At 58.1% G+C, this 21,443-nt stretch overlaps 1 protein-coding gene across 3 annotated transcripts; it reads right to left on the reverse strand.

Moving 5' to 3' along the window:
* Positions 1-77: 77 nt before the first annotated feature.
* On the reverse strand, positions 78-20,358 carry ARHGAP44 (Rho GTPase activating protein 44). 3 transcript variants are annotated; one of them, XR_016459048.1, is made up of 22 exons: positions 20,170-20,358; positions 13,258-13,297; positions 12,684-12,788; positions 12,511-12,587; positions 12,317-12,428; positions 11,641-11,717; positions 10,796-10,913; positions 9,890-9,958; positions 9,702-9,783; positions 9,130-9,257; positions 8,905-9,016; positions 8,242-8,323; positions 7,773-7,853; positions 7,578-7,691; positions 7,234-7,325; positions 6,440-6,620; positions 5,967-5,984; positions 5,484-5,705; positions 3,836-3,951; positions 3,590-3,751; positions 3,368-3,491; positions 468-605 (listed from the first exon to the last, which is right to left on the reverse strand). XR_016459048.1 is itself a non-coding variant. In XM_090121789.1 (21 exons), exons 1-21 carry the CDS (start codon positions 20,220-20,222, stop codon positions 463-465), a joined length of 2,406 nt encoding a protein of 801 aa, XP_089977915.1. In that variant the 5' UTR covers positions 20,223-20,358; the 3' UTR covers positions 79-462. The 3 variants fall into 3 exon arrangements, 2 of the variants coding, with proteins under 2 accessions (XP_089977916.1, XP_089977915.1); XM_090121789.1 differs by having other exon boundaries at positions 79-605; positions 3,368-3,751; XM_090121790.1 differs by lacking the exon at positions 5,967-5,984 and having other exon boundaries at positions 78-605; positions 3,368-3,751.
* Positions 20,359-21,443: the final 1,085 nt, after the last annotated feature.

Consider the following 21,443-nt stretch of genomic DNA (forward strand, 5'->3'; position numbering starts at 1 on the left):
AAAACAAATATATATATATATTTCTATATATACAAATATATAATATATATATATCTATGCCCACCAGATATATATATATGTCATCTCTCTGAAAAGGATAAAAGGTGACTTTGTCTTTGCATGCACAACCAAAGCCTCTGCTCCACGCCACCAACCCACGATGACAGCAAACAGGGGACGGGGCCGTGCCCCACACCCGCCTTATTGCTATGGGCTTATCCTCATATCCCAGCCATGGGGGTACGGAGCGGGGAGACGAGACCCCGGGCTGCTGCCCCACATCAGAAAGGAATGGGGCTCCGGTGCCTCTCCAGCTCCGCTGCCACCACGAGGACGTGCCGGGGGGGACATAGGCACCGAGTCACAAGGCAAAGTCTGGATAAGGCGAACCGAACCCCACTACAGATTGGCAGCACCCGGGTGCGGGGCTGGGGGCCGCAAGGATGGGCGGAGGGGACGCCGTCATAGGGCCGTGCTCTCCGAGTCCTCCTCCTCCTCTGCAGGGCCCTTCAGCTGCACTCTCTGCGCGGCGTCCAGCGGGTCCCGGCGCAGCGTGGCCTCCATGCCCCCCAGGTGGATGGACGGCAGCTCGAAGTGCAGCAGACCTGCGGCAGGCACAGACAGCGGCGTGAGGGGCTGCGGAGCGTGGCGAGAGGGGCACGTGCCATTGTGTGCCGTGATGGGTGCTGTGTGCTCAGCACTGTGGCTGGAGGGGAAGCATGGGGCTTTTGTCCCCACCTGTGTGTCCCCATACGTGGCAGCATGTTGCTGGCCTTTGCTGAGCCTGGAGAAAGTCACCCCAAGGACAACCGCTGCTCCTGCCTGGCTTCACCAGTAGCTGCAGGCTTCAAGGCAATGCCTGCACGCAGTGCTGGGATGCAATGCCTGAGTGCGCCAATATGGGAATGCAGTGCTGGGGAAGCACTGGGTGCAATGCTGGAGTGTAATGCTGGGGTTGCACCAGTGTCTGGCTGCACCAAAGCAAGAATAAAATCCTGGGGCGCAATGCTGGGGTTGCACCAGTACCTGGATGCAATATTGGTGTGAAGTGCCTGGCTGCACCAGTGTGGCACTGCACCAGTGCCTGGGTGCAACACTGGGGTGTAATGCTGGGGTTACACCAGTGCTTGGATGCAGTGTTGGTGTGCCTGAGTACACTGATGTGTGGATACAAAGCCAGGGTGCAATACTGAGATTTCACCCATGCTTGGATGTACTGCCATGGGGTGTACTGCTAGAGCACAATGCCAGAATGCACCCTTGCCTGTGTGCAATGCTGAGATGCAGTACTGGGGCTGCACTCGTGCGTGAGTGTGCTGATGCTTGGGCACAATGTCTGGGTGCACCCACAGCTGGGCACAATGGGAACATACCAGTGCTGGGGTATGATGCCCATCAAAGTCCAACCCATCTCCACACAGCTCCCCTGTTCAGTCCGACCTCACGGGCAGGGCTGCACGCAGTGAGCATCACCGCCAGCCCAGCTGCCAGCTGGGTGACCGGGATGGTGTCCCCAGAGCATCCCCACTGCCAAAGTGTCCCCATGGGCAAGGCATCACTATGTGATGCTGAAGCTGCACGTAGGGGCTGGCCCTTGGGGACAGCACTGCTTAGGAGATGGGGATACTCATGCTGACCCCAGTGCTGCCCCCTCACACTTGGCTCTGCAGCACGGACAGCACAGGGGGGACGGGCACAAAACCCAGCATGGCGCACAGTGGGTGTGGCATCAGAGCTGTCCTGGGGACCTTGCCACCTTTCCCAGACACTGCCACCTTCCTGGGGACACTGTCACCTTTGTGGAGGCACTGCCACCTGCCTATGGGACATTGGCATCTTTCTGGGAACACCGCCTTCTTCCCAGGCACACTGCCATCTTCCCAGGGACACAGCCACCTTTTGTGAGGACACTGCCTTCTTGCCTGGGAACACTGCCACCTTCCCAGCAATGTCACAACCTTTCTGAGGACAATGCCACCTTCCCAAAGATGCTGCTACCTTTCCAGAGACATTACCACCTTCCTGAGGACAATGCCACCTTCTTGGGCACACTGTCACTTTCCTGGGCACACTGCCACCTTCCCTTGGGCAGTGCCACCTTCCTGAGCACATTGCAACCTTCCCAAGGATCTTGTCACCTTCCCAAGGACACTGTCATCTTACCAGGAACCCGGCTGTCCTCCTAGGGATACTGCCATCTTATTGGGCACACTGTCATCTTTCCAGGAGCCCATGTTACCTTCTTGAGGACTGACCTTGTCATCGTCCCATGTGCATTGCCACATTCCCCAGGACGCTGCCACCTCTCTGAGCACACTGCCACCTTCACCTACTGTTACCTTCCTTGGCACATTGCTTCCTTCCCAAGGACCTTGTGACCTTCCCAAGGTGGCTGTCACCTTTCTAAGCACACTGTCTCCTTCCCAGGGACCCTGACACCTTCCCAAGGATGTCACCACCTTTCTGAGTACATCTCCAACTTCCCAGGAACCTTGTGAACTTCCTAGGGAATTCACCACCTTCCCAAGGTCACTGTCACCATCCTGGAGACACTGTCACCTTCCCCAAGGATGCTGCCACTTTTCCAAGCTCACTGTTGCCTCCCTGGGCACATTGTTGGGCACAGTGTCACCTTCCCAGGGACCTTGCCACCTTCCCAATGTCACTGTCACCTTCCCAAGGATGCTGCCATCTTCCTAAGGTTGCTGTCACCTTCCTGGGCATATTGTCATCTTCCTGGGCATACTGTCACTTTCCCAGGGATCTTGCCACCTTCCAAAGACTTTGCCACTGTCCAAGGATGCTGCCATCTTCCCAAGGTCACCGTCACTTTCCTGTGCACATTGTGACCTTCCCAAGGTTACTGTTACCTTCCTGGGCACATTGCTTCCTTCCCAAGGACCTTGTGACCTTCCCAAGGTGGCTGTCACCTTTCTAGGCACACTGTCACCTTCCCAGGGACCCTGACACATTCCCAAGGATGTCACCACCTTTCTGAGTACATTTCCAACTTCCCAGGAACCTTGTGACCATGCCAGGGACTTTGCCACCTTCCCAAGTCACTGCCCCACTCTCAATGACTGTCCCTTTCCCAGGGTGACCATCACCTTCCTGGACACATTGCCACCTTCCCAAGGACTCTGCCACCTTTCCAAGGTGACCATCACCTTCCTGGGCACATCATCACTTTCCCATGGATGCTGCCATCTTCCCAGCCACGCTGCCACCAAACCCCAGGGCACAAGCAGCCATCCTGCAGACTCGGCAGTGCCGCAGGGTCCCCACGGTGTCCCTGGGCAGCGGCCGTGTCCAAGAGCGCTCTGAGCTCCCGGCGCAGCCCGGCTGCGTCCCGCGGCGGCTGGGTTACCTGTGGGCACGCTCTCCCCGGGGGCCACGGCGTCGAGCAGGGGGGGCTCCGTGGGCTGGGGGCTAGAGCCGGACGCGCTGGCTGTGGGGGGCTGCGGCGGCGGCAGCGAGGGCCTCTGCCTCGGCTTGGGGACGGGTCGAGATTTGGTTACAGAGCTGCCCAGGGGAGGAAGAGGAGGAGGAGGAGGAGACGGGGAAGGTGCGGCGGCTGGGGACAGCTGACCTGAGGCCAGGCAGTAGCCTTGCGGGTAAGCGAGTCCATAGGGCGCGGGGGTGCCTGGCGGGGTTGGGGACAGGCTGCCGGGGGATGGCTGGCCCGCCGGCGGCTCCGATGTGCCCCCTGAGGAGGGCGCTTTGGGTGGGATGGGCGCCAGCTTCTTGGAGGCTGCGGGAGAGACAGACAGGAGGATGGAGAGACAGATGCACAGCGGTCAGGGGACTGGAGGGTGGCACGCAGCCAGATACCCACCTTTGCGTGGGGCGCGTGGGCTCTGCTCGGCGGGAGATGATGGTGTGGCCATGGGCTGCTGCCCACCACCCTTCTGTGCTGTGGAAATGGGGGACAGCTCCTTGGGCTTTAGTGTGCTGTGGGGGTAAGGGATGGCAGTGAGAAGCTCTGCTCCCAAAGCCCTGCACCCAAAGCCCAGCACCGGCAGCATCCTTGTGCAATGGGGCCACGGTGCTCAAGGGCACCCATTGAGTTGCTGTGCTTTAATTGCAATTTAAAGCAATTTCTTAGCACAAAGGCCATGCTGCAGCCAAGCCAACACAGGGCCAGCAGCCATCTCCCTGAAGACAGCAGGGACAAGGGACAGCCATGGTGGCAAGGGTAGTTACCTGGCCAGGTCGGCTCCCGCAGGCATGCGGCCGCCCCCGGGGGGAGAGGGCAGCATGTGGGACCGGGGGCTGGGGAGGAGCAGTGGGGCGGCGATAGGGAGTGGGCAGTGCCATGGGGCAAGAGAGCGTGGTGTGGGGACCAGCAGGGAGCAAGGCTTGGGGCGAGGGTGGGGGGTGAGTGGCCGGGGGGAGCAGGAGGAAGAGGAGGAAGAACGGGAGGGAGGAAGGCTCTGGCTGCAACCCGGCCAGAGGCGCAGTGCAGGTTGTGTCCAGGGCAGGGGACAGGGATGGGGACCAGGGGCCGGGGGCCCCCGCTTGTCCTCGGGGCAGGGAAGGCTGTAGCAGCAATCCGGCCAGGTGGGCGGCACACCACGCGTGCTGCAAAATGTCCAAAAAGATCACAGAACAGCAAAACGATAGAACAACAAAATAAAAAGAGACGTGAGCAGAAGCATCAGCAGGATAGGGAAGCGAGAGCAGCAGCAAGGCAGCAGCACAAGGGGAGCAGGAACAGCCCCAGCAGGGGTCCTGGGGCTGCTCAGAGGGGAGGTCAACATCAAAACAGGGGAAGCTTGGAGGACAGCCCCTTCCACACGGCTGCAGAGCCCTTTGGGGAGGGAGCTCCATCGCTGGGATGGAGCCCTTGGCATGTCCCCCTGGTGTGCAGGTGCCACCAGCAGCCCTACATAGGGATGGAGGAGGGATGGGGTGAAGGCAGCAGCACCAGGATGGGTCACCATGTTACAGGGGATGAGAGCAATGCAGAAGCAGACTGGCACAAAGGGCACTGAAGCGAGGCAGCAGTGGCACAGTGGCGGCAACCTGACGGCACCCCACTACAGGGAGAGGCTGTGGGGTACCCGGGGCTGCAGGTAGGATTGCTCCAAGCATGGCCCTGCACCGGAACACAGCTCTTGGGCCCTAACAAAACCCATGGGTGCTTGGCCAGCACTCTGCCATGCCACACAGCAGCCCTGCAGGGTGGCAGGAGAGGAAGGCTCCCCATTTTGGGTCAGGATGGCGCAACGTAGGTGCTTTCTTCCATTTTGACCTATGTGGACCACAGGAGGACGTGGATTTTGGGTAAAGAAAGAGCTCAGGGAACACAAGGCTCCTTTAGGATTTTGCTCTGATCACTGCAAGCCCAGCAGCTTACAGCTTACGACTGTGAGTGCAAGAGTCCCGTGGGGAAACCCAGCTCTGCTTGGTCCCAACCGGGACACCAGAGGGACACCACGGGGACAAGCGTGCCGCAGACACATAGGGACACAGGTCCATACCTTGCCCGCTCGGCTGCGGGCGGGAAGCCAAAGCTGGTGGCAGGAGATGAGGGGCTTGCTGACACATCAGGAACCTGCTCAGGGATGGGTGAATGCGGCGTGGCGGGCAGCTCGGCGGGTGGTGCAGGTGGCTGAGTGGCCGGTGGGGTAGCAGGTGTCTTGCGTGCTCCTGAGGTGCCTTTACGTGCCACCCACGAGGTGTCCATCACCCTGACACCCATGCTGGGGACAGAGATGGAGCCTCAGCACCCGCACGGCAAGACGGGACCGCGCTAAGGCACCGCTGGTGTCCCAGCCCAATGCAGCTCCCATTGAGCCCCTGCAAATGTTTCCTCCACTGGGAAGCTGCTGGGAATAAACCCCCATGGCAACAGGGTGGGATGGCTTTGCAGGACAGGCTGGTGTCACCAGCCATATCACCCTTTGCCTCAATACCAGCATCCTCCCAGCACCCGCCCAGAACTGTCGCAGAGAACACCGTACCTTTGGATTTTCCTAAGGCTGCATGGACAGAAACAGATGGTTATTAGTGGTAAATAACCTAAAACCAGACATAGGGTGCAAAGCTTGGAAAAAGAGCTGAGAAGACAAGGGGCTTGGAATATCGGCACTGGTAGGACATGGTAGGAGGAACATGTGCTGGAGATGGGGAAGCCTCGGTGCAGGTTTCAGAACTGGGTCCATAGCACAAGAAGGGCACAGGAGGTAATACAGGGGCCAGCCTGCTCCCACCCCCAGCAGGTCTGGGGCTGCGACATTTCCAGGTCTCATCCAAGCATCCTTAGATCTTATCCAAGTGCCCCCATATCTCATCTCAGCATCCCTGGGGGAAGAATGCATCCCCAGCACGGGCTGCAGGGTCCCCCCATTGGAACCACCCAACTCCATCTTGCACGCGACTCCAACCCTGGGGGGCAATGCCAGCTCCCCGTCCCCCAGTCCCAAACAGGCCCTACCCATCCTTCTTGTAAAACTCCAGCATCATGTTATCCGTGGCCACACTGAGTGGCCGCCGTGCCTGGTCGTGCTGCTTGCGGTCAGCATGGTCCATGTCTGGGGAGGGCATGGAGCTGTAGTTGGCATTGTGGTTCACGTGCATGGGGCTGCCATAATTGCCAGTGACATTGAATTCAATGTCTGCGTGGAAAAGTGAGAGATGGACATCAGCCCGCGTGTCCCCAGCAAGGGACTGGGATGCAGGGTGGAGGTGCTCCTGGAACTATCTAAACCACAGAGTTGCCCACAACGGAGCCATGGAGTAGCTGGGTGCATCCCACTGCTGGCATGAGTCATGAGTTGGTGCTCTCACCCACCCAGGACACATGAAGCTTATCCAATGCTATCCCACCCCATTCCATCTCACTGCATCCCATCCATCCCACTCCATCTCATTGCATCCCACCCCATCCCACCCCATCCCATCCCATCCCACCTCATCCCATCCATCCCATCCCATCCCACCTCATCCCATCCATCCCACCTCATCCCATCCATCCCACTTCATCCCATCCCATCCCATCCCACCCCACCCCATCCCATCCATCCCATCCCACCCCATCCCATCCATCCCATCCCACCTCATCCCATCCATCCCACTTCATTCCATCCCATCCCACCTCATCCCATCCATCCCACTTCATCCCATCCCATCCCACCTCATCCCATCCATCCCATCCCATCCCATCCCACCTCATCCCATCCATCCCATTCCATCCCATCCCATCCCAAAGCAGCATGGGGCCCAGCCCACCTCCAGGGAAGAACCAGTCGGCGTGCTGGATGAGCGGCTCAATGATGCCCACAATCTGCAGGGAGACGGTCGTCATCATCTCCGTGATATTCCTGCAACACAGCAGATAGTGGCTCGATGGCTTGCCATCCCACCATGCCCCAACCCCGCTCCCTGCTGGGATTTGCAGCCCCCCATCCCTTGGCTCTACCTCTCTCTGCTCTGCAGCACCTCCTGGAGTGCAGGGGCTGCTCCCACATCGTGGGAACAAACTTCTGGCCCTACATCCATGCCCCAGAACTGTGGCTTCACCCCCGTTACCCCCTTGCACCCTTGTATCATGCAAGCCCATGGCCATACGCTACCCTTCAGCCTGTGGCCATAGAAGGTTGGGACCCAGCACGATGGCCACGTTGCTTGGTGTCATTTTGTTCATGTCCTGGTATTCAGTCAACTTGGCCAGGAATTTGATCAGGTACCTGGAGGCGTGAGTGCAGGCATGGTGAGGTGGGACGTGCCCTCTGCAGCCCCAGCACAGCCCCTCACTGCCCCGTGCTCACCTGATGTTGTTGTAGTTGGCCTTGGGCAGCTTCTCACAGGCATTCCATAGGGCCTGCAGCCTCTTCTCCTGCTCTGGGATGCTATGGGAGGGCAAGAGCTGCGTGTCCCCAAGTCCCCAAAACACCAACCCACTATGTTTCACATCAGGGTACTCATTTCTTTACCCAGCCACTGTATAGATGAGCATCTGCATACACATCTACACCAAGGCCATCCTTGCTGCTTAAGCATGGCATGCCCAAGGAACATCACTAAGAGCCCCTGGACGCAAACGTTGGCCAATGGGTCAGAAATAAGTCAAGGAAAATGCCCAGATGGGTGCACAGGAGTGCCAGCAGCCTCTGCATGTGGGCTACAAGCCTTGTGCTCAGCACCCTCGCCCCAGGGAGAACTGCCATGGGTCAAAAATCTGCTTGTTAGGACCCTCCTGAAATTCAGACCCAAGACCACTTCCCGTTCTGGACTCACTTGGAGGCCTGGATCCACTCCTCGTACAGCTCGAATGTCATCAGTGGTTCTGGCAGCTCGCGCAGGTAGGACTTGAGTGCTCCTGCAGCACATTAGGTTTCATGGAGGCTCCTTGAAACCCAGCTCCCACTGAATTTTCACCCCACCTCTCCCCTCGTAGCTTCCCCCCTCTCACTCGTACCTCCCCCAGCCCCTCTGTTTCCCTTTTGCCAGTCACACGCCCAGCACTGCCCCATGCTGTGGGCACCCCATGCCCTCCAGCTCAGCACAGCCCCATGAAGGCACTCACTGCCTTCCCTGATAGGAACCAGAGCCCACACCTTGCAGCACAACAGGAAAGGGAAAAGTTCATTTGCATTTAAACCAAACTAATGCTTAACACAGCGCAGCAGGCTGGGCTCTGCATGGAGGGAGCACCCTGCACTGCCACAGAAGCAGCAGAGATAAGACTGCAAACTCCATTAGGATGCATGTTCATCCCTGACCGCCCCTTGCTCCTGCAGAGCATCTCCTGCTCAGCACAGCCACGTGGGGAGGGAAACCTGGGGTCACTTGAGATGCACACACCCAATGAGATTTGGGCTTGAAAGCAGCCCCTGGGAGCAGAGCAGCACCCTTTGGGCACTGGGGCACCCCCCGGCCAACAGCCCCCACAATCCCCACCTGCAATGGCATGCGGGTCAGCTGAGTACTCCTGCACGTCCACCACGCAGCAGTCCAGGGCAGCCTTCAGCTTCTTCAGCTTGGAGGCAGAGGGAGCCACACGGAACAGGCCCTTGGCACAGCACACAGGACAGCGTCGGCGCCAGGGGAAAAACCCCGGATCCCTCCTGGCCACTCATCCCCGTGGCACGGGATGCAGCTGGGGCTGTCCCCATGGGCACCCACCTCCTCCTGCATGCCGCACTCCAGCAGCATGGTGACACAGGCCTCCACTGGGAAGGCGATCTCTCGCCCACTGACAGCCAGGTGCTCCTCCAGCGGCTTCCCAAAGGACGGCTTCTCCATCCACGCTTCTGTGAGGGCACAGGGCTGACAGGATGCACCCTGCGTCCTCCTCACCCTGCCCTGGGCTTCAGCTCAGGGGTTCAGCAGGTGTTAAAGTGTTGTTGCAACACCACAACCCTGAGTTTCCAGCCCAGCCAACTCCAAAGTGCATTATAAAGGTGAAATCCATGCAAAATGTGATCACATTTCCTGATCCTAATGCTCAAGAGGGGAGAACACAAAGGTCACTCCCTGCCCAGACTGGGTGGCTGCAGGGGGGGACAGTGCGGTGACCCCATGGGATGGGGACATTCCCCCAGCTCAGGGACAAAGGGGATCACGGCTGCATCATGCCACACTGCGGGGTGATGCCTCAGCCTCCTTGCAAAGCCACCCTGCAAGGCGAGGTGATGGGCTCTGCACCCCCAGCTCCCACCTCACCACCACCTGCCTTGAGTCCTGCATGCACTCACCCTGCTGGGCCTTGATCTGAGGCAGCACATTCTGCAGAAGTGCCAGTGACTTCCTGTGGTACTCGGCTTGCACCTCGATCAGCTGCGGAGAGATGGCACAGACTGCACCCAACGTCACTGCCACGGCAAGGGCAGGGGGTAGGGCAGCCACAGTGCACAGTGGGATGGGGGACCAGCACAGTGCTCACCGTTTGGAAGTAGTTTGCATAGTCTATTTCTTTGGCCACGAAACTGTACATGTCAGCCGAGAGCTGGTCCTGTAGGAGCACAGAGGCAGGAGCTCACACCAAGCACCACGATGGCCATCACTGCCCGTGGGTGACAACGTGAGCACTGACCCCAGGCTCCCTCCCTGCACCCGCAGCACAGAGGTGTGCCCAGATGCCACACAACCAGCAGCATCACTTGACTTTGCCTTCTGCTGCACTTCATCCTCCCATACTTTGGTGTCTGCAAAGACCCCTGCCCTCGTGCCTTGTCAATACACTCTGCAGCTCCTTCATAGAACCACAGAACATCCTGAGTTAGAAAGGACCCACAAGGATCAAGCCCAGCTCCTGACTCCACGCAGGAACACAGCCAGCACGGGGATGGAGCAGATTTCTGAGGCCACTCCAGTACTGGCTGTGTCCCTGCTAGGGGCAATTTGTCCCCACAGGGCTCAGTGTAAGCAGTGAGGAGCTCCCTGACCCCCGGGGATGGGATGCTTTCAGGCTCCTGAGGGCCATGGGATGCAGGTGACAGAGGCACCACAGCTGGCAAGCATCACCCAGATCTGGGATGGCACCTACTTTTGGGAGTGGCACATGCTGTGCACAAACACCCCACAGCGTCCAGTGAGTGCAGGAAGAGGGTCAGGGCTATGACTGGGCTGCTCTGGACAGGGGACCAGCAAGGGGAGGGGTTTCTGGTGGTCAGTGGGTCTGGCAGAGGCAGTGGGGTGATTCAGTGCAGGCTTCCCACTGAGCTGCAAGGGGATGCTGCAGCCCTGGCTGCATGTGGAGCAGGTTTCCCTAAACCACAGTGCCCCAACACTGCACCCTTCCCCCCCCACACCTCCATCACAACCCGGGTTGACCCCATCTCAGCAGTACCCTGCAAATCTCTACTCTGTTCGCTGCCTCCTCCATCTCCTCCCTGAGAGCATCGGCTTTGGCACCCGATGGCTGCAGGTTGCTCGACAGCCCCGAGGACTTTGCAGACTGCTGCCACCTGTAGACACAGGGCCGTGTCAGTGGGACACAGGGGACACACAGAGCTTGAGGGCAGCCTCGGGACCCTCTGCCAGACCACGGTGGTCCCCAGGGCTGAGCACCATGGTGAGGGTCTCAACCTGTGCTGAATGCATGAGCTAATCCCAGCCACAAATATCTCCAGCTCCAATTCAGCAATCATTTCTAGAAGGAGCCTCAGGCAGGTGGGATGAGAAAGGGAAGTAATGGGGCAGCAACGGGGCATTGATGCCCCAGCCCTGCAGACACCCCTGCACTTGTCTCCTTGTGCAGGAATGGACAGACTCAGCTGTTTTTCGAGTGTTTGCAAACTGCCTCAGGAACTGCCCCATTTGCAGCCCCCGGGTCCCACCACAGCATCACCCAGAACATGGGGTGATACCAGAGGACATCCCACAGCCCCAGCAGAGCTCTGCCACCCCAGCACTGCTCTACAGCAGTAGACACAACTGATTCTTTGCCTCCATGCAACAATTCAGCCAGACAGAGTTAAAAATAAAGACTTGGGCCAGAAAAAACATCTCCTCTGCAGAATGGATGGAAGGAGAAGAGCAGAAATATTGGCTCATTGCAGAGCTTGACTTCAAGGCACACAGTGACACAGCTGTGATCTCCCAAGGCTACTGGCCCTTGGCCAGGGCAGCACTGGGGAAGCCCCACAAAACGAGTGATGCTGGCCCTGCAGCCAGCTCAGCCACGGTTCCCACCTCGTCCTCGAGGAGTCCATGTCCAGCACCAACTTCGCTAAGTGCTTCCTCTGCTTCTGGATATTTGGGATTTCCACCTGCAGCAACACAGGGGTGGGGGAAGAGAAAAACATCCATTGAATCACTGCAGCGTTGGGAAGGCAGTGCCGCCAACCCCTCCTCTGTGATGCACAAAGCCCCTCCATCCCAACACACGTGTAAAAATTCCATCCCTAAAAGAAGCATCCTTTGGTCATCTTTCCTGTGCCAGGAAGGCCGGCTGAAGGCAGAAAAAGGCTGCCAGCATGTGCCAGCACAGCAGCAAGTCTTGTCATGCACCGACAGCGTGTGCCAAGGGCTTTGCAACGCCTGAAAGCCCCAGAGCTCAGCCTGGCCCTGCTCGCCTCTCCCGGTGTCAGTTCCATAAAGTTGAGGGAAGATGAAACCAGAATGGAGCCCATGGCATTTCACAAGACATTAAAGAGGGTGGGGGGGAAAAAGAGCATTTAGCGAAATTAAAAAGAAAAAAAAACCCAGAGAGTTGGCATCAGGAGGAAAAAAAATCTCCAAACAACAACCTTGCTTGGAAACGTGTTTCAGCAATACAAGCATACACTCCTCTGCCTTCAGGAAAGCAGAAAAGAGCAGCACAAGGAGGACAGGAGAGCCCACAGCGGGGACAGCCAGCCATGCCCACCTCAGCCAGCACGAAGAGCGGCTCGATGACGTCCCTCTCCACCTGCAGCTCGAATTGGATGAGTTCCTGCGCCAGCTTGTCCTCCGCCTCCCCGCACAGCCGCAGCATCTTCCTGCAAGGCACGCACGGCTGGGGCAGGGGGGGGAGTGGGGACAGCAGTGCCACAGGGACACGGTGACACCGGCACCTCTTACCCCAGCAGGGAGTCATCGCCCAGCACGGCCGAGCCCTCCGTCAGGCACTGCGCCAGCGTCGTCAGCGGCAGCTTCTTCTGCAAAGGGAGCGCAGTGCCGTCAGGTCCTGCACAGCGCAGGGCACCCCATGCGCTCAGCATGGCACAGACATTGCACCCATCTGCAGAGCTCACCGAGCGCTTGTCGGCATCCACGCCCTGCTGGCCTTGCAGGCATGCTGTCAGCTTCTTGTGGGTGCTGTGGGATACCTGCTTCACCAGCTCCAGCCGCTTCTCCACCTGTGGGCGCAGAGGTGGCCGTCACCGCCCTGTCCCATCCTGTGGGACTCTTCCAACCAAAGGGAGTTTGGCTGAGAGCTTCTCTCCCCAGGAGGGCTTTGCTTGATCCAAACCGGTGGACCTCCCCACACCCGGGGCTGAGAGCTGCCCGGTTTGCCACGGCCTTGGCTGAGCTGGGAAGTTGATCCCAAAGCTCAGTGAGATGAGTCACTGAGCGTCAGCAAACACGATCTGCCCAAAAACAAAGCCGGGAGCATCGGGGGTGGGGGGGTGGAAATGAGCAGTGAAGCAGAAAGCACAACATCTGAAGGATCATCTGGGATAACAACCAGCCCACATAGTGCCACTGTCCCCCAGCATCTCCCACCCCAGGTGTGACCCCCCTCCCCAAGGACAGCCACGGCCAAGAACTGCACCCAAAGCCAATACAGCCACGTCCCACACCCAGAGCCAGGCAGCAGCACTTCACCTGCAGGAGATCTTCGCTCAGCACCTCTGTCTTCTCAGCCCTGCAGGAAAAGGTGGGAAATTAGAGCTTGGTGATGGGACAGTGTGAGGTCCTGAGGGGAGGGGACTGTCCCCCTCTGCTCCAGATGGAGCAGTGTGCCCAGCCCCAGTGCTGTGCTGAGCTCCCCTGGGGATGGAGCTGTTTTTGCTGCAGAGAGGCAGATGTGCACAACTTACCTGCAGATCCAGCAGACCCTGCGTGCACTGATGCTGCACTGCTGGGTGATAGGGGATCAGTTACACCATGGCACAGTGTAATGCGTGTTCATAACCTGAGGGGCTTTTTACAGCTTTGGTAAATCATTACTTTTTTAAAAAACCTATCTGTGCCACGATGCGCTTGGACAGAGCATGGAACTGAGCTAAAATGCAAAGGTCAGTTATGCTCTCCATCTTCAGCACTGGTTAACACGAGGCTGCAGCACAGCCACATCCTCTGACCTCCTTTCAAACAGCACCCAAACTGCCCCAGCTCTCCTTGCCTTCCAATATCCAAGACTGTTTTCTCAGCAGTGAGAGACCGAGCTGCAGAGGTGAAGCAGTGAAAAGGTGGAAACAGAGAGCAAGAAAGAGGAAATAAAGAATGTGAAAGTGGAAGTGAATCATAGAATGATAGAATGATAGAACTATAGAATGGCCTGGGTTGCAAAGGAGCACAATGCCCATCAGTTCCAACCCCCTGCTGTGTGCAGGTCGCCAACCAGCAGACCAGGCTGCCCAGAGCCACATCCAGCCTGGCCTTGAATGCCTGCAGGGATGGGGCATCCACAACCTGCTTGGGCAACCTGTTCCAGTGCAGTGAAGAATAATGGAGAAAAAGCTGAAAGGCTGTGGCAGCAGCACAGCTCCCAGCAGGGCAGGGACGTCTGTGAGGTCGTCGGTGAGCACGCTGAGCTCAAAGTCTTTCTGGAAATGTGAATTAACAGTGCTAAATCTGGCTTGCATATGAAACTTGTCATAGTGTCCAATTTAAGGCAGTTTATTTGAAAGAGGCACAGAGAGTCCATCTGGTTCCATTAAAAAATTGGATTTAGATACATGCATTGTGATCTCCTGTATTTGGAGAGCAATGGATCAGCTCTTCACCTGCTGGGGGTACGGCCCCAGGGGTCCGGATGCTCCTCTGGGACACTCCTAAACCCTTTCATGGAGCTGTCACTCTGCCTTCCAGAGTGAAATCCCATCAGTCATCCATGCCTTGCATTATTTAAGCACTTTCAAGGCACCGTGCTAACACCTGTGCCCACCTGTGTACAGATGGAGATGGATGAAGGCAGCCGTGTAGAAAAGCAAAGATTTTTATGTCCAGCCATAAGGGTAGGTGAGAAATGAGCCACTGGGGAAGGCGGTCGCTTTGGATCCCTTGCATTTAAAACCAAACCAAAACAAAAGCAAGAGCTGCTCAGATTTTACTCATCTCCTGCAGATCACCTTCAGTTCTTTTGGGCAGGGTTGGAAATTGTGCAAAATTATCCTGAACGTGAGAGAAAGCAGCAAAAACCCAAAGGCAACAGAGGGCAAACCCATGCACAGCATCCACACAGTGCTCCCCATCCCAGGCACCAGGAGCAGAACACGTTCATGATCGTGGATCTGCTGCACAGAAGCAGATAGAGCAAACATGGTGCTCTATTCGACTTCCATGGAGAGGAAGGAGAGAGCAGAAAGACATGAGAACATTGTGCACATTCACCCATTCACAGCTCTGGGAGCAAAGCATGGCTGCCACCTCCTCCATGCCCCATCCCCACTTCAGCCCCAGGGTGCACTGAGCAATCTGCTCCTCACTCACGTCCATGCAAACAGCCATCACCATTCAGAAAACGCTCCAAAAAAAGCAACAATTTTATGTGCTTTCTCCTTTTCTGGACAGCCTAACGGTGGGTTTGCATGCCTGGGGCTGTCCAGCTTCAGCAGATCTCTCCCAGCCGTCACAAAACACCACGTGCTAGGCTGTAATGCATGTGCAGGAAGCAGAAAACAACATTGCACATGGGCTAACAAAATCTGGCCTTGGTCTGCTTTCAAGCACTTGGAGCACAAGAAAACCTCCATGCCCGTAACACCCAGCCCAGCACCCACACCCTGCCTGGCCGCAGGGCACTGCGTGGGTTGGGAGCCCACCAGCAAACAGCCCAGCTTTGCAGAAGGGGGAGAAAAGAAGGCTGAGAGTCCTTTTCCTGCTCCTCTATCTGAAGGTTCCTGTTTCTGTTCCAGAACACTGAGAAAAAACCCAGAATCAATTCATCTCATCCCTGTTTGCTCCCACCGGCAGCGCTCCAGAATCTGGAGATGACACCCAGGGGTGTGAGAACCAAGCAGCATCTCCAAACGCACATCAGCCCAGAACAAGCCGTTCCAGATTGCTTTTTCACACGTAAAGACTATAAGGAAAAAAAAAATCACATCATCTTACTCCACTGACATCAGATTGCATTGCAGCTCTGAGCCGGAAAAATCCCATTCTCCCCATGATGTTTCCAGCACCTCAGCCTATAATGAACACGGCTTTGGAAGGGCTGCTGTGCCTCCTCCCTGCTTCGTGGTGGCTTTACTGTCCCCCACGGGTGCTTCCAATAACGCTGCCCTACAAAAACTCGCTCACATCCAAAGGAACCCATTGGGAAAGCAGTCTGACAGCAGCACAGCTTCTTGCGGCCGAACCCCATGCCCCAGGAATGTCCCCGACCCCCCCAGTGCCCAGACTATGCACTGTGCTGGGCAGGGGGGATTAGCAGCTCTGTGCACTCTCCCATCTTTCCGCCAGGCACAGAGCATGCTCCTCCCCTTCCCCTCCACACTCCCACCCCAGAGCTGTTTTTCTCAGCACAAATCCAGGCAATTCTCGGCCTCGGTCACCATGCAGCCTCTTGGGCCCCTGCGAGCATCTGGGAGAAAGGGGACAATTAGTACATGGAGTTGGAAGCAAACGAGCGGGGGATGAGGCTACAATTTGCTTGGCGTTGGCTTCTGTGAAAACTAATTGTTGCCACTGGAAATCAACACCTATCGAGCAAATTAATTTGATTTAGTGATAAACACTACATAATCTTCCAACACAAAATTGCGCACTGACCCAGGAGCTGCAGCGAGCCGTCTGATTCCCCTGAGCATCTCATCCCAGCACCAGGAGGCAGAATCCAGGCTTCCACATCACAACATGCTCCCAAACCAGTGTGAGATGGCTTCCCCAGGGCTGAGCCCTGCTGCTGTGGCACTGGGAGGGGTGGAGGAGCGCTCCAGGTCCTGCCACAGTGCCTCTACACACAGATATCCCCATGTATGGACATCACTATACAGCTATGCTTCACCACAGAGTGAGCTTTGGGGATGCACCAACCATCCAACACAAGAAACACAGCCTCGTATTTTGGCCATCTCAAATCCCATTCAGCATTTTGCTGCAATATTCTCCCCAAATGGGAAAACCATCCCCCAGAGTCAATGCAGCTGGGATACGGTCTGTCAGCCGCGGGGGCTGCCTTGCATCCCACAGACAGCCTGCAGTGCCAAGGACGGGCTCCCAAGGACAGGAAGGAGGGCAGGGTTGAGCAGTTCCCTGCCCCACAGCTGCCTCCAGCAGCTCCACCTGCACCCCTGGGTGCCGGCACCCCTGGGTGAGGTTTTGCCAAGCACGGTTCAGCGTGCAGCTCGGGTAACCCAGGGCACTGCTTGGCTCTGCTGATGGGGAATGAGTCAGAAGGAGGCTTTAATTAAGGCACAGCCCTGCGTGCAGAGCTGCCGCCAGGACCATGCAGAACCAGGGCCAGACCCTGCGTGCATCTCCTGCCCCCACCCCAGCACATGGATTTGGCAAATCCCTGCAGGCTCGGGGAGCCGGGAGGAGTGACGGTGATTTATGTGCAATTTGGGGACAAAACATTCAGACTGCTCCATTAATATTTCATTGCTCCATTCGCCAGCGCTGTCGGCTGAGGAGGATAAAAATACCCGGCTGGATGCCTGCGTCCGCTGCCACCACATCTCTGCTCCCCGAGCCCAGTGAGCCCAGGGTCTGCCTGGGGTGGGCAGTGGGATGAGGGGCTGCAGGCTGACAGTAAGCTGCACCCCGCAACACACAGCACACTGTGCCCTGCTGCAAACCCCATCGGAAAATCCCTGGAGATGCAGCTCGTCCTCACTCCCTCCATCCTTGCTTCTTGCAAGGCTGCATGCAGAAAAAAGCCTCTCTATTTAAAGCCTGTAGCTTGAAGCGTAGGCATCCCAATGCTTGAGGAAATGGCTCTGCCCAGGAACAGAGCTTGCTGCCCCCCAAAGCCATTCCAAAACAACTCCAAGGAGGACACGTCCCCCCGCCTCCTCCCCCCCACGACTGCATTCCCAGCTGCCTACTGTACCTTCAGGCACCCAGGAGTGTCACTTTGCATGAGGCTGCTGCTGCCCGTTCTCTTCCTGACAGAGAGAAATCGGCACTCAGACAGTTCTGGAAACCTGGCGGGTGCTGTGTGTGCAGGAGCAGCATCACAGCTGCTCCCCATGGCCTTGGCAGCCCCACAGATGGAATGGGGAAGCACAGGAATAAAGCAGCAACACTCAGTGAGCATCACAGCCACTCAATGATCTCTCTCTTCCCTCTTTTCACCCCATGGAGATACATATTACATCCCCTACAAACCAGCCACATCCAGGCTGGGTGATGCTCCAGGCTGGGTACTGAGTGTGTCCCAGGGATGAGCACCTCTGGTTCTCCACCTCCTTTAAGCAAAGCCAGGATTCTCACAGCAATGTGTGTTTATTTTTATAAGAGGGCTGGGAAAAGGACTGTGAGGGGCAGCAGGGGCAGAGCCAGCCTTGAGACCAGGAAGGTGCAGTGGGGCAGGAGGGGAGGCAGCAGAGAACAACAGGAGGAGATGGCAGAGTGGGACAGTGCTGTGCCAAGCGGCCATTTCCTTCCTCACTTCTGCCCTCTCTCCTTGCCCTTCCCCTTTTTCTATCGTGGTAAACAAAAGGAGTAAACGGCACAGCGCAGCCTTTGGCCCCCATCCAAAGCTCGAGGTGCTGAGGAAAGGGCAGCTGTGTGGGGAAGGGGCAGTGCCTCTCCTCTGGGTGCTGCTGCTTCCTGGAATGGGGACCAAAGGGGTTTCCCCGAGTCACAGCACTGTTCAAAACATGATTTTAATACGGGTGTGTGGCTCAGGTGTTCGCTAGGTAAAGTAACAACGGGGACAAGTGTGGGAGTGGCAGGACGGATCAATCCATTAGCTGCAAGCCTAGCCCAAGCCATGGCAGTGATGTCCTTAAAGAGGGGCACAGCACCCAGCTGCCCCCCCCCTAGGCACGCCCCATGGCAGGAGCACGGGGCTGGGGATGGCAGCTCTTGTCCCCTGTCCCCAACCCCAGTCCACACTCACTTGGGAAGAAGGCAACTACATCCACAGGGCTTGCATGGGGATCAGCACTCCTCCCATCTTCATGGCACAGAGCAAACTGTCCCCAGCATCCCCAGTGCCCCTTACAGCAACTTGAGGGATATCATCCATCTGCAGCACAGACCCTCCAGCACCCATCCAGGACACGACCCCGTCCCCAAGGTGGCAGCACCGCAGGGATGTCAGCCCCGCACCCACAGACTCAGGCGGTCACAAGGCAGTGCTGCAGCAGAGCACGGCAAAGGATTACTTATTTATTTGCCTGCTGAGAAGCCTGTGCACGAGCGGGAGCGTTGCAAACATGGGCGACAGGCTGGCTGCTTCTCGTGAGCACCACGGAGCAGAGCTTCCCCCTGTCCGGTCCCCAGCCTGGAGAACGGAGCACAAACCGCCCTGCAACGCTCCGAGCTGCGAATTCATGCTCCTGCCTGCGTCACCTTCCACGAGCATCTCCCAGACGGCCGTTACCCGGAGCGCTGTGCCCGCCCCCAGCCCAGCAGCGAGGCAGGAGGGCTCTGGGGCTGGCGGTGACCCCATTTTGAAGGCTGACGCGTGGGGCACACAAGGTGCTGGCAGCAGATGTGTCCCTCCAGCCCAGTCCCTGCTCCTCTTGATGGAACCGAGCCCGGCGCAGCCCCCTCCATCCATCCCCGTGTTCCTGCTGCACGGTGCCGGTGGGGACCTGCAGCCATCTGCGGCCGTGCTGTGGGGATGTGCGACTGCACAGCGCTGTGGGATGAGGCACAGAGGTGTTGCCACTCGTCCCTATCACTCATCTCGGGAAGGAGGAGTATGGAGGGATGATGGATGCAGGAATGGATGGAGGGATGGAAGAGTGGATGCAGGGAGGGATGCAGGGATAGAAGGAAGGATGCACGGAGAGATGGAGGGATCTATGTACAGCCATGGGAGCACGGTGGCAGCCCTACAGAGGACACAAGGAGCAGCCCCCAGTAATGGGGTGCCCGCACAGAGCCCTGCTCCATTGCCGGTGCCACCCGCCCCGGTGCCGCGCTGGAGTCGCAAAAGAAAAAAAAATAAATCCTTCCACCATCACCCCCCCCCCACGCACCGCTGCAAAATCTCAGGAATTACACAACAACCGCCTGCAAAGCCGCGGGTCTGGCCGTGGGCCCAGAGAGCATCACAGCACCCACACACCCCCAAAGGCACCCCAACGTGTGCCACCCCGCACCACGCCGGCCCCAAAGCCCCGCGCTTCAGCCGGGGGAACCCTCGAGGGATGGGTGCGGCCGCATGCAGGGATGCTGGGGGGAACACCGGAGGGTGATGGAGGGCTGGGGTTGGGGTCGGGGAGCGGTGGGGTGCGATGTGCTCCGGAGCTGGGGTGCGGGGCGGGTGCGGGCAGGGTGCAAGTAAGGCGCAGGCAGAGTGAGGGCGGGGTGCAAGTATGGAGCAGGAGGGGTGCAGGTGGAGGTGCGGGGCAGGTGCAGGCGGGGCGCACGGCCCGTCCCCGTCCCTACCTGCCCACGGTCTGGTTGGCGAGCTGGCGCATGCGGTTGAATTGCTTCTTCATGGTGGCGGCGGCGCGGGCGCCCCTTACGCGGCCGCGGACGGGCAGAGGGGAACCGCTCCCGGCGCCCCTCCCGCATCCCCGCCCGGCGCGCACCGGGCCGAGCCGAGCCGAACCGGGCCGAGAGGGCCCCGCCGCCCCCGCGCCTCCCTCCGCCTGCGCGGGCCCCGCCGCCGCTCTCCGCGCCCCCCGCTCCGCGCTGCCCGCCCCGCGCTGCACCGCCCCGGCCGCGGCGGAGCTGGGAAATGTAGTCCCGGAGGGATCGGCCGGGAGAGGGGACTTCAGCCGGCCGGGCTGCCCCCCGTGTCCCTACGGAACCCTGCGGCGTTCTTAAAGCGTCCCACCGCATCCCCAGCACCTCCCCGTGCTCAGCATCTCCCTCCGTGCGGCAGAGGGAACTGCGGTTATTTAACCTGGAGAAAAGGAGGCTCAGGGGGCACCTTATTGTTCCTTACTACAGGTAAGGAGGTTGAGGCAAGGTGGGGTCGGTCTCCGCTCCCAAGAAACGAGCAACAGGACAAGTGGGAATAGCCTCACACTGCATCAGTGTAGGTTGGGCATTTCTTCATGGAGAGGGTTGTGAAGTGGTGGAACAGAATGCCCAGGGACAGAGCTGAGTCCTCGGGAACCAGATCTGGAAGCTGTGCAGATGCAGTGCCTGGGGACATGGTTTAGTGGTGCACTTAGCAGTGCTAGCTTAATGGTTGGACTTGATGTTGGAAGCCTATTGCAACCCAAATGTTTCTAGGACTCGATGGATCTGTCCTCATGCAACCCCCAGCATCCCCTCAGCATCCCACCAGCATCTCTCAGCATCTCCTGTTGCCACTGTCAGAGCCCCACAGCTTGGAATTCTTGGGATGACCCAGAGCTCTTGTCTCTGCATGGTGCAGGGTGAGCTGGGCGTTTCCCCCTGCTGGGGGACACAGCATGGCTGGGGAGCACAGTTCCTAAGCGGCGATCAATGCCAGCCCTGCTCCTTCTATATCCTGGAAACCTAGGGCAAAATCAGTGCTCATCCAGTGGGAAAAGCTGAGAACTGCAGTGCTAATGGACAGCACACACATCTTGGCACAGCTCAGTGTGGGCAGCACCGGCCCTGGGAGCCCCATGCTGTGCACTCTGCCATCCCCCCCTGTGCCAGGTGCCATCTGAGGACATATCCAGGTGGAGGGCTGAGCATGTTTGCCAAGTAACTGCTGTCCCTCCCTTCCCCTCTCCCTC

The sequence above is a fragment of the Phasianus colchicus genome, chromosome 20 (assembly GCF_987193195.1).
Source record: "Phasianus colchicus chromosome 20, bPhaCol1.hap1.1, whole genome shotgun sequence".
Classification (NCBI taxonomy): domain Eukaryota; kingdom Metazoa; phylum Chordata; class Aves; order Galliformes; family Phasianidae; genus Phasianus; species Phasianus colchicus.

What these genes read in the sequence shown, in the direction of transcription:
- ARHGAP44 (XM_090121789.1), bottom strand. Translation starts at nt 20,222, where the DNA reads ATGAAGAAGCAATTCAACCGCATGCGCCAGCTCGCCAACCAGACCGTG. An exon ending in GCCAACCAGACCGTGGGCAG is followed by an intron (nt 13,298 to 20,169) that starts GTAGGGACGGGG and finishes CTTTTCCTGCAG; the next exon opens with GGCTGAGAAGACAGAGGTGC. An exon ending in TGAGCGAAGATCTCCTGCAG is followed by an intron (nt 12,789 to 13,257) that starts GTGAAGTGCTGC and finishes CTGCGCCCACAG; the next exon opens with GTGGAGAAGCGGCTGGAGCT.